This window comes from Bubalus bubalis, chromosome 15 (assembly GCF_019923935.1).
Source record: "Bubalus bubalis isolate 160015118507 breed Murrah chromosome 15, NDDB_SH_1, whole genome shotgun sequence".
Classification (NCBI taxonomy): domain Eukaryota; kingdom Metazoa; phylum Chordata; class Mammalia; order Artiodactyla; family Bovidae; genus Bubalus; species Bubalus bubalis.
In genome coordinates this window covers 77,853,256-77,865,336 of record NC_059171.1, presented here as the reverse complement: position 1 = coordinate 77,865,336, position 12,081 = coordinate 77,853,256, and the positions used below count along the sequence as shown (strand labels likewise).

Sequence of the window (12,081 nt, the reverse complement as noted above, 5' to 3'; positions counted from 1 at the left end):
TGACAAATTGGAGTTGGTCTCCACGAGGCTCTGCTTTAGGCTCTGCCCAGGCTCTGCCCTGGGTGGCCTCAGGGCCCTCCATCTCCAGTGTTCAGCATAGTCATCGCTCTGTCTACACCTCCCAGCTCGGGACTGGCATGTGGCAGGTGCCCCCTGACTTTGCAGGGATCTTGGGAGACAGGCCAGCATACAAAGTGGTGATTGAGGTTACCTGGAATAAACACACTTTAAGAATTTCCCAACAGATGTGTTTCATTAAGCCTGCCCGTGGTGGCAGCCTCTCCTCCCTACCACCTTCCCTCTCCTCTGTTCTTCATCACTCTCTCCTTTCTTTTTCCTCCCAGAGGGCCCCTCAGGAGCTCTCAGTCAGGTGGGGTGGTCAGACCATGACCCTACCTATTGGGAGACCTCGAGGAGCCAGCCCAGTCTTGCTGCAAGCTGAAGCTTTCCTGGGGAGTCAGTGAAGTGGGGCACCTCTGGCCTGGTTCTGGGTTCTGATTGGGAGAAGCCGGGGAGGGAGTCAGATTGGGTGCCCACAGGGTGCCGGGCAGGGCTCCTCCTCCTCCATGGCACCCTGGGCATGCTCAGGGCTTCAGGACACGGACAACGTGCTGATCATATTCTCACTCATCAATGTCATAACAAAAGCAACCATCCAAACCCAAATCCTTTTGGAGTCTTTGTTTTCCGTTAAAAACCCCAAATGAGAAGGGTAACTGCAGCAATGTGAGGTTTGGCGCACCGGCACGCGGACTGTGCCAGGGAGGGCGGCCAGTGGGGCTCTGCCCAGGTCAGGGTTTCCCCGGAGCCCTGCCCTGGTGGGGACCCTTGCAGGGAAGCCTGGGGTCAAGCAGGCTTCTGTCCCCTCTTAGCACCCACCTTCCCCGTCCCCAGCTCACAGACACCCACTGAATGGCCACTGACCTCCTCGGCTTGGTCTCTAGATCCCTTCCCCCAGCTGTCCCTGCTTTGTGCGGCCCCTCGTGGCTCCCAGTTGCCCTTCTTGCCTCATTTCACTCCACATTCCGCTCCCAGTCTCCAGGCAGGCAGGAGCGTCCTGTTCCGTGGAGGGGGCAAGATCCTCCTTGCCTTCTGCAGTTTGCATGTGAAGGTTCGTCTGCCTAGAACACCTTTTCCCCCTCTGGCCTTTTTATCTGGCTAATGCCTGCTCTTCTTTCAAGACATCCTCAGAAAATCCTTTTCTCATCGTATTATTGTCTGATTTTCCTCCTTCCTTCCTCCTGTCCTCCCCTTCCCTGCTCCTCCCTTCCCCTCCTTTCAGCTCCCTCCCTGTTTGTATTCTTCCTTTCATTATCACATCCGTCAGTAATTATTCCTTCAGCACCTGCTATTTGCATGACATTATGGCCATTTTCTTTCCCTCTTCTTCCATCTACCTTGGCAGTTATCATCCTGGACGAAGACTCTGCTTGTCTCTACTTCCATAAGCTCATAAATTCCAGATGGCAAAGACTGAATCATTTCATGTGTGTATTTTCAGCCACTGTATTAAATAATGATTGAGTTGATGGGAAGGTGGGATCCAGGCAGCATATGAAGCGATGGATGGAATGGATTATTGGGTGTTGCTCCCCAGAGTTTGAGGCTGGCGTCTGTCCATTGATGGATGATCTCTCCACCAGTAGCTGTATTTGGAGGCCAGGTCCCAGCTCCCCATGCAGGTTGGCAGTTTGCGATCAGGAGCTCTCAGCTGCCGTGAACTCTGTCCAGCTTACTGATCAGCACATGGCTTTCTAAGAGACTGGCTTACCAGCCTGTGCCAGGGATCACCCGCCAGTGAAGAGAGAAGGGGGAAATTAAGACAGAGCCTTACTTGTTTCTTTTGTCTTTCTTCCTTCAGGGTGAGAAGGGCTTCGATGGCCCCGTGGGACTCCCTGGCCCAAAGGTCAGTACTGGAACTGCAGACCAGTCCTTTGAGCCTGAGGATCTTTTGATTTGCTCTCTTTGTAAGAAAGAAAGAAAAAAAAAATAACCAAAACAGTGGTGTGTTAGTTTACTGTCCTGTGGGGTTTTTCTTCTGAGCTTGTTGAGATGGAAGAACAGAGCAAGTGCCATGAAGTTCGGAACCTTTGAGTCTCTTCACAGCTCAGAAGGTTCATTTCCCAGCTTGACAGCATGAGCTAGAAGGAGGTGGAACTCGCACGCCCAGGCTCAGATCCCGTTTGTTCCAGCAGCCTCAGTTCTCTGTGGTCAGCTAACCCTCATCCATCCTTTCAGGCCTCTATAGTCCAGAAACTTTGGGGGTTGGGCTTTAAACAGTCTGTTTAGCACCTGCAATCTGTTTGTTTAAATTGGTTGGAATTATTTTTGTGCTTGTTTTCCAAGCTCACCAATTGCTCAAAGCCAGGTGTCTCCCCAGGGCCTTCCTCATTCAGGGACCAGCCTCTTCTCTCTCCACCACTGCCCAGGTCTACAGCATTTATGAGGCAGGATGGGGCTGTCATCTCTCATCATGGTTTTGGTCTCAGAAAGCTGAGACCCGAAAAGATGTGGATTGCCCCTGGGGGTGGGTCATACAGTGGCTGCCCTGGGCTCCTGGAATTAGGAGGTTGGGGAAGTTATTCAGATGCTTCTCCCCTCTTCGGGGGTGGGAAGCCTGGCCTCATGGTGCAGTTGGCAGTGATAAAACGAGTCGCTTAGCCAGTGCCGGGGAGCCTTGCCCGACTGGAGGACCTGACCCGCTGCTGTCTCTGGTTTCCGCCCCTCAGGGAGACATGGGAGCCACTGGGCCAGCAGGCGCTCCTGGACCCAAGGGAGAGAAAGGAGATACGGTGAGTGAAGGCCTCTCCACCATGGCTAGTGTGGGGGACCCCTCTCCATGGGCATGGGGGTGCCTCCCGGCCACTCTGGCCTCACCCCGCACCACCCCACCCCAACCCCTGGAATCCTGTGCTCCAGATGGGCGCTGCATCCCCTAGCATCAATGGTGCGGATTCAGAGTAGGCGGACCCCAGCCATTGGCCTTGGCTCCAGTCTTCATTAGCTGCGTGACTGTGAGATTAGTCTCTTAACCTCTGAAAATCTCATCTTACTCCACTCGCAAAGTAAAGAAAGTAACAGCTTTGTCTATAAAATGCCTGGGCCGTGGTAAGTGGTCAGTGAATGAGAGCGGGTATAGCCAGTTCCTTTTAGGTTCTGTGCTCAGGGGGTTCCCTGAAGACAAGACAGATGAGACAGAGTCACTCTCCTAGACAAGTTAGCCTGGCAGATAGCACCCCTCACGTCATCATCTGAGAGCTCGTAATTGTAACTGTACCACCTGCCCTTCACCAGTGCTTCATGTGGGTTCCCTCCTTACTTCTTAGAAGCACTTATTTTAAATTCTTATTGGAGTATGGTTGGTTTACAGTGTTGTGTTGGTTTCTGGTGTACAGCAGAGCGAATCAGCCATACACATCACTTCTTTTTTGGATTTCCTTCCCGCTTAGGTGACCACAGAGCATTGAATGAGTTCCTTGTGCCATACAGTAGGTTCTCATTGGTTATCTATTTTAGACATAATATCAATAGCGTACATATGCCAATCTCAATCTCCCAGTTCATCCCACCCCAGAACATAGTCTCTTCACTTCTCTGATGTGAAGGATACAGGATTTTCAGACTTGTATGATATGCTTGTTATCACGGAGCCTGCATGTGTCAGAGGCGAGATTTGAACCTGTGTTAATCTGAGTCCTGTGTTCACCTGCTGAGCTCTGCCTCTCACCCGCCACCCTGTAGGGGTGGGAAGCGCCTGCTCTGTGCAGAGCAGCATGGAGCAGGAAGACCTGCTGGGGTCACAGGGTGCGTTGTGTACCTGGCTCTGTTTACCTGAATACTGTTTGACAGCACTCTTTCTCACTTGACCTTCAGATTGGGGTTACAAGGTGGGGGCTGGTGAAACACCCATCCTACTCATACACGGGGAAAAAAAGCAGAAACAGCCAGCGAGAGGTCTCAGATGTCAGATTTAACAGACAAAGCCTGCAAAGTAGCCATTAAATTATATCCAAAGAGCTAAAGGAAACTTGTGAAGGAAGTGGAGGGAAGCGTTGTGACAATATCTCATCAAATACAGAATATAAAGAAGTATAACAACAGATTTGAACTGGCTGAAGAAAGAGCCAGAATTCTTGAAAATAAATCAGTGGAGATTACTTAAACTGAAGATCAGAGAGAAAAAATAATGAATAGAAATGAAGAGCCTCAGAGAAATGTGGGGGCCTGTGAAGTCAATCAGTGGGCACATAATATGGTTACCAGGAGAGGAGCATAAAAAGTAATCAGAGAAATCAAGTCTAAAGACATCCTAAACTTGATGAAGCATAGTCACCTACACACTTGGAAAGCCTCAGGAACTCCAATCAAGAAATGCAAAAGGAGATCCATCCTTAGAAACATCATAGCATCAATTTGTTGTTCAGTCACTAAGTCGTGTCCAGCTCTTTGCAACCCAATGAACTGGAGCACGCCAGGCCTTCCTGTCCTTCACCGTCTCTCAGAGTTTGCTCAAACTCATGTCCATTGAGTTGGTGATGCCATCCAACCGTCTCATTCTCTGTCGTCCCCTTCTCCTCCTGCCCTCAATCTTTCCCAGCATCAGGGTCTTTTCCAATGAGTCAGCTCTTCACATCAGGTGGCCAAAGTATTGGAGCTTCAACTTCAGCATCAGTCATTCAATGAATGTTCAGGGTTGATTTCCTTCAGGATTTACTGCTTTGATCTTGCAATCCAAGGGACTCTCAAGAATCTACTCATGAACCATAATTCAAAAGCATCAGTTATTCAGTGCTCAGCCCTCTTTATGGTCCAACTCTCACATCCATACATGACTACTGGAAAAGCCATAGCTTTGTCTATATGGACCTTTGTTGGCAAAGTGATGTCTCTGCTGCTGTCTAGGAGTCTTCCAAAGATCAAGCATCTTTCCATTTCATGAGTTCTGTTACCATCTGCAGTGATTTTGGAGCCCAAGAAAATAATATCAATAAAAAGTGCTAAAAGACAAAACAAAAAATGGGAAAGCAGCAGAAGAAAAATGAGTCACGATGTGGAAGGAAACCCCAATAACATGATCAGCTGACTCATCACCAAAAATAATTGAGGTCAGAATGTAGGGGGATGACAACTTCAAAGTAATAATTATGGCAATGTATCACTGGGTACTTAACAAATATTTATCACGACAGTAGCTCAAAAGGGGGGGAGATGGAATAGGTCACACAGCAGTATGTCTCTCAACCTCAATGGAAGTGAGTTAGTGTAAGTCGGAGGTTGATCCTGAAAAGTTAAGACATATACGGGAAACTTCAAACAACCTCCAAGAAAAATAATTTAAAAGTATACAGTGACAATATCCTTAAAGAGGTTAAAATATTGCAGTAAAAACATACTCATGTAGTAAAGGAAAGAGTAATAAAGAAGGAAAAAAAGGAAGAAAGTCAGGAGACATGGAAAACAGAAAGTTAGATGGCATATGTAAATCTGCCTATATCAAAACCAGCATTGCCTGTAAATGGATTATACAAACTAATTAAAAAAGCAGAGATTTTCAGACTGGACATAAAAGCAAGATCCAGCGTGTTCTGTCTAGAGGAGACAAACTTTAGATTCAAATATATAAATAGGCTGAAAATGTGTCCAATACACATTCTACAAGTTGAAAACATTAAAAATTGGAGTGACTGTAGCCATACCAGAGAGAGTAGGCTTTAAAAAGTTAATAGAAACAAAGAGGAGCATTTTATCACGATAAAAATGTTGATCCTTCAAAAATATGCAACAGTTATCAACATATGTGCGCCTAAGAACAGAACCCCTAAATACGTGAAGTCAGTACTGAGAATTGAAGTGAGAGATAAACAAGTCGTCACCAAGGATCAGAGATGTCAGCACTCCACGCCCAGGAACGGGCGCACAGCGAGGAGTGTGGAGGCGTGGAGCTCCACGCGCAGGGATGGGCACACAGCGAGGAGTGTGGAGGCATGGAGCTCCACTCGCAGGAACGGGCGCGCAGCGAGGAGTGTGGAGGCGTGGAGCCCTCGGATACGCTGCAGCTGCTCTGAAGAACCATCCGGCGCTCCTTCAAGGGTTAAGCACAGAATTACCGCAAGACCCAGCAGTTCCACTCCTAGGTATACAGCCAAGAGAAATGAAAACACATGTTTGTATGAGAATTTGCCCATGGATTTTCATAGTGGCGTTATTCATCATAACCAAACAGCAGAAACAACCCAAATGTTCACCACCTGATGAACGGATAAATGAAATGTGTCTTAGCCATGCAACGTCATATTGTTCTGTAATAGAATGAGGTTTGATACAGGCCATAAGGAGGGTGAACTTTGGAAACAGTTTGCTAAGGAAACACTGGCTATGAAGCCAGTCATAAAAGCCCACATATTGTATGATTTCATTTATATAAAATGTCTAGAATAGGCAAACCTACAGAGACAGGAAAGAGACTGATTGTTGCCCAGAGCAGAGGGTGGGGGGAAAGGGGAGCGACAACTATGGGTATGGGGTTCTTTGGGGGGCGATGAAACATTCTAAAATTGATTGTGCTGATGTTGCTCAAGTCTATAAATGTACTAAATTGAATGTAAATAGCTGAATTATGTGCTGTGTAGATTATATCTTGGGCTTCCCTGGTGGCTCAGTGGTAAAGAATCTGCCTGCCAGTGCAGGAGACTCAGGTTCGATCTCTGGGTCAGGAAGATCCCCTGGAGAAGGAAATGGCAACCCACCCCAGTATTCTTGCCTGGAGAATCCCATGGACAGAGGAGCCTTGTGGGTTATAGTCCATGGGGGTCATAAAGAGTTGGATGTGACTTAGCGACTAAACAACAACAGATTACATCTTTAAAAAGCTGATGTGGAAAAAAGAATACTACTGTCAGGCTGAGTCATTGGGAAAATGAAATAAAAATGTTGATAATCAACACTCAGTGAATGATAGACAACTTTTAGAGGTTCTTTGGCAGAGCTTGTGAGAAAACAGCCAGCCGTTCGAATCCCAGGCACGCTCGCCGTGTGTGGTGCTGTGCCATGGAGATGCTCTGTAGCAAACCTGTCTTTTGCTTTCCCCTTCCAGGGCAGAGGACCTTTTGTGCAAGGAGAAAAGGGTGAAAAGGTAAGCACCTCCCCGTTGTCTCACTCCTCCAGGGGCCATGGAGGTGGCCCAGGACCAGGATGAGGGCCTTGGGTTCAGGAGAGGTGTATGTGCCATGATGCTGCTGGTAAGAATTGGGTGGGAGGGAAGAGGTCTCCCAGCTGAGTGCCTCAGTGTTAAGTGTGAGGAGGGAAAGGCTTGTCTGGGTCCTGGATGCTGTACAGTGCCTAAGAGCACAGGGCACTTCATGGGGCTCCTGGTAAATGGGATACGGAGCTGCAGATGTGGTTTGAGGACCAGCACACTGGGCATTCAGTATCAAAACCTGTCCAGGCTTGTTTGCAGTGATGGGAAGGATGGTCTGTGTGTGATCAGACGTGCTGAGAAAGTTCGAATAGCAGGTACCGGTAGGAGCGGGGAGACCAGAGGAGCTTGGGGAATTGCCAGGAGATTGTTGCAGAAGCACAAAAGGAAGGTGAGGAGGGGCAGAGTGAGGACAGATGGAGGGACGGGGGCCTGTGACGTGCTCCCCGGCTACGAATGCTGCACCTTCTCTGACCTTCATCCATTGTGGCGATGATGCACACGCTCGACAGATCCTGGGAAAGAGGGGGACGCTTTCTTACAGTGTCCGCCTAGAAGAAGCCATAAAATAGTCACTAAAATGCCATCTTCTACTCACACCCGTGATCAAAGCTACATCTCCCATTTCTCAGGAGAACAGCTGCAAGACTTTGCAACATACGTTCATGTTGGTCATTTTGTCAGTGTCTGGGCACTTGCAGACTCAGGACGCAGACCACTGGACCCTGGGGGGCTCACATCAACCTCTTGCGTAGGGTTGATGAGGTAAAGCAGGTGCTGCTCTGTCAAGTTACTATGGAAACGGAGCTCTCACATACCCAGCCCATTTTCTCTGTAGAGTACCTTTTATTTAGTTCGTTCAGGTCTAGAGATTTACTCTGAGGAGATAAATGGAGGTTGTGCACAAGTACATAGCCACACGTTTCCTTCAGCGAAATCTATAAGCCAGTCTGGAAACAACTATTGCTCTGGCGGCAGCTACAGTACTGTAGAATGGTCGCCGTCGTGCAGTCCCAAGACACAACGGCACAGCTCCGTAACGCAGTAACACTTGTGGACACATAGTCACATTTAGAAGGATAATTAGTGACCCAGAAAATGAAGATAATATTTTGTTAATTTTTAAAACACATTGCAAAATATCTATGCAGTGTGACTCATGCGTTGTGTGTGGGCATGTGCGTGCGTGGAAGAGAGACAGATTAATCCTGGAAGCAAATCCCCATTGTTGACCTCTGGTTGTCTGTGGGTGGCCAGGCTGTGAGGGTCTTTATTTTGTCCCTTATATTCCTTTGTGTCTTCATTGATTCTGCAATGAACTTCTCTTTGTTTACCTGTATTAAAAGCTCAGGCACATGCACACACACTTAGTAACTACTGCCCAAGAATACAAAGCCGTTGGAGAGAGGGCGTGAGCAGACAGCATAACGTGAGCTCTGCACCTGCAGACCTGGGTGGCTGGTGCTGCTCTCAGCCCTGCTGTCAGAGTCTAGTCTCCCAATGCCTGAAGCAGGGCTGATGGACCACCTTCCACGGTTCCTGTGTAGGCTCAAAGCATCGCAGCTGGAACTTGGTTTGATAATTGCCAGCATGCTGGTTCCTGAGGGCCCAGAGCCAGGACACAGGCTATTAACAGGACACCCAGATGCTCCTCGGGCTCAGGACTGGGGCTGCTGGAGCCCTCTTGAAGTCAGGGGGCTCAGCCTGGGTCCTGGTCCAGCCTGAGCTCTGAGTGACGTGCTGCCCCTCTGGTGTGTTGGTGTCGCCAGGAGAAACTGACAGGCACCCCTTCTCCTGGGAGGAGCAGCTGCACCTCTGCCCCGTGCATTCTGATTGAGCTCAGGTTAGGCAGCCTCCTCCCGATGCCTGGAGGCACATCCCTGGTGCCCTGGAGTCCAGGCTGCAACACCACCCTCAGAGCTGAAGCTGCTCTGTCAGAGCCCCGCGGGGGCACCTCCTCACACACGTGGCGCTGGCAGAAGAGGCTCTGGCACGCCTGGCTCTGTCCTCGATTGACATTCTCTTGCAGTTGGGCATTTTTAGTAAAGTCTGAGTTTAGATTCTGCCACATATGAGCTGTGCGATTTGGGGTGAGTCACCTCCATCTCTGGGTCCCTGCTTCCTCATCAGTGGAAACGAGGGAGTGGGTGTGATGATGTATAAAGGCCCTTGCAGGTGGCTGTTCTGAGGTTTGGTCATCAGCCCACCCCCAGCCTGAGTCCCTGGGGCCACCTTCTGTAGCTTGGAGCCTCTGCTTCTCCTCCAAGGATGCAGGAGGCCCGGGTGAGTCAAGGGGATGACTGAATCCACGGCAGGGAGAAGGCCACTGGTGACTCATGCACTTGGAAAGAGCTTCGCAGACTGGCTTTTTTGCTTGAATATTCTCTCGAAAGCAGTTGCAGAATACCAAGCAGATTGGATGGACAGGAGCCCGATGTGTCTGGAAATCATATTGCTCTGAATTGTGCTGTTTTGTTTTTTTTTAAATTTCTGGTGACGCAATTAACCAGTGTGACAGATGTGCATCAGCCCCGTGAAGGCCACGCACCCCGTAAGCTGTGTCTCATGCTGTGTGTGTCACTGCTCACGGGTGCTTCAGGGAAACCAGTGCCCTGCCTGTTTCACAGATGAGAGAGCCAGCTTAGGGGTCAAGTGACCTACCCAAGGTCACTGCTAGTAAGATGGCTAGAAAACAGTCCCGATGGGTACTAAAGTGAAGGGAAGCTTGGAGGCTGATTGAATCCCCTTTGTCCGATAGCTGAGTGAACTGAGGCTCAGAGAAGATGATGACTGGCGGAGGGTCACACACCTGAAGCCCTGCAGGAGCTCTTGGCCCCTTGACTCACCCGGCCCAAGACTGGTGTGTGGCGCTCTGTTCCTGGGCTGCTTCTGCCCTTCGTTTTGGAAATTAACATCCTCTCTGGTTCCTGTTGTGCACCATATTCTCCCTGGGGTTCTTGGGGTTCTGCTCCCTCAGTGTTTTAATATGTATGGAATCAGGCTCAGGGAAAGGGGAAACAGGCTTGTGGGGCTGCCTGAAAAGATCTGTCTGCACCTCAGGCACTGGGGACATGAAAGGAGAAAAAGGGACTTGAGACCTCCTCACAGTGCCTGGAAGACATCTGCAACTAATCCGTGCTTGTCTAAGGAGTGAATGGGTGGTTGGAATGTGGACCTCCATCATCCAGGACCAGGGGCCAGTAGAGAGGTCCCAGACTCTGTGGTCAAAAAGACTCAGCTTCAAATTCATGATGATTGTGTGTCTCCCCTTGGGCTACTTTGAGCCTCAGTTTCCTTTTCTGTAAAAGATAGGAAAGGAACTAATAGTTCCTACCATGAGAGGTTGCTCAGAGGATTCACCCAGTGCCCTTTGCCCTCATAATGGGTGACACTGCTATTCTTGTTACCCCATCATCGTTGGCAGTTCTGTCTCGGTGATGGTGGTGATGGTGATGTGGTGGTGATGTGGTGGTGGTGATGGTGATGTGGTGGTGGTGATGGTGATGGTGATGTGGTGATGCGGTGGTGATGATGGTGATGTGATGGTGGTGGTGATGGTGATGTGGTGGTGGTGATGATGGTGATGCGATGGTGAAGTGGTGATGTGATGGTGGTGGTGATGGTGATGTGGTGGTGATGGTGGTGGTGATGGTGATGTGGTGGTGGTGATGGTGGTGTTGATGGTGATGTGGTGGTGAAGTGGTGATGTGATGGTGGTGATGAGGATGATGGTCATGATGGTGGTGAAGGTGATGAGAGTCACGTTGGTGACAGTGATGATGATGGTGATGGTGGTGATGGTGGTGATGATGATGATAGGGTAGAGCCACTGCTCTGGGCTGGTTTGGACTAGTTTGAGGAGAATCAGGGAGAGCAGGGAGGGGCAATGACTTCCATGGCCCTCCACCCTTGGTCCTTCCCTGTTGACAAAATAAACGAGTAACCATGGTGAGGATGTTGGTGTGAGGCTTCCTGCAGCTGGGCACAGTGTCTTTTTTCCTTGGAGACGTGGTTCATGAGCCCCAAGGAGAGAAAAAGATTGAGAAACAAAAACGCAAGGCCAAACGGCGGGGTGTCCAGTGAACCTTCTTTTCATTCCGAGGGCCCTCCTGCTCTGGAGACCAGAGCCTTCAGGGGAGGAACCGGGAGAGGCTGCCTTGTGGCTGCTTCCTGGACCCACAGTGCCCTCTGGTGTCTGGAAGTCAGGGTGTCGGTCCAGTTTTCTCTGCATGGCTTCATTCGGTATTGGGGAGCTCTCTGCCCTTTGGGGGTGCACCGCTTTTCCCTGGGAATCTGGCACATGGTGGAATAAAGGTAAAGGGAGCCTTCGTTTTGTGCTCAAATGTGGGCTCAGGTGTTGTAAAGAAAGCACGTTTGGGGAGTTGGGCAGACCTGGTTTGGACCAGCTGTGCCGTGGCTGCGCGAGTTTTAGGTGGTGTCTCTGAGCCTCAGTCTCATCGTCTGTAAAGTGGGGCCGCTGATGCCCGTCCCTTAGGGCTGTGTTACAGGAGGTTGGCACTGCCTGTGAGAGTGTCTGCCTTAGGCCCTCAGGTAGGTGCATATAAAAATCTGTCTTTTATCATTCTTCCTTTCATTCATCTGCTACAAACTATTACTCAGATCCATGAAAGAGTGACAAGTGCTTCTTCAGGAGGCAGTCTTAAAGTGCTGAGTACGTGGGAGAGAGTGGTGGGTTCATGGAGCTCTAAAACCTGCCCTGGGTGGTCTTCTGGCAGAGAGCAGCCCAGATCTGGTGCTGGGAAGACCCAGCCCCCACACACCCAGTTTCCCTAGAGTGGAGCGTAATCTAGGACAGGGTGGGGAGCAGGCTCTACAACCCCCTTCAGGAGTCCGGATCACGACTTATAGATGGTGAGGGCCTTTGG

The 12,081-nt window shown here is 49.7% G+C and overlaps 1 protein-coding gene across 1 annotated transcript in view; it reads left to right on the top strand.

Annotated features, from left to right (window-relative positions):
• The window catches only part of COL22A1 (collagen type XXII alpha 1 chain), a 201,493-nt gene that overhangs the window by 66,229 nt on the left and 123,183 nt on the right, over positions 1–12,081 (top strand). Inside the window, exons 10-12 of the mRNA XM_045162761.1 lie at positions 1,862–1,906; positions 2,730–2,792; positions 7,094–7,132. Coding sequence (XP_045018696.1) covers positions 1,862–1,906; positions 2,730–2,792; positions 7,094–7,132 — 147 coding nt within the window. The remainder of the gene's footprint in view (positions 1–1,861; positions 1,907–2,729; positions 2,793–7,093; positions 7,133–12,081) is intronic.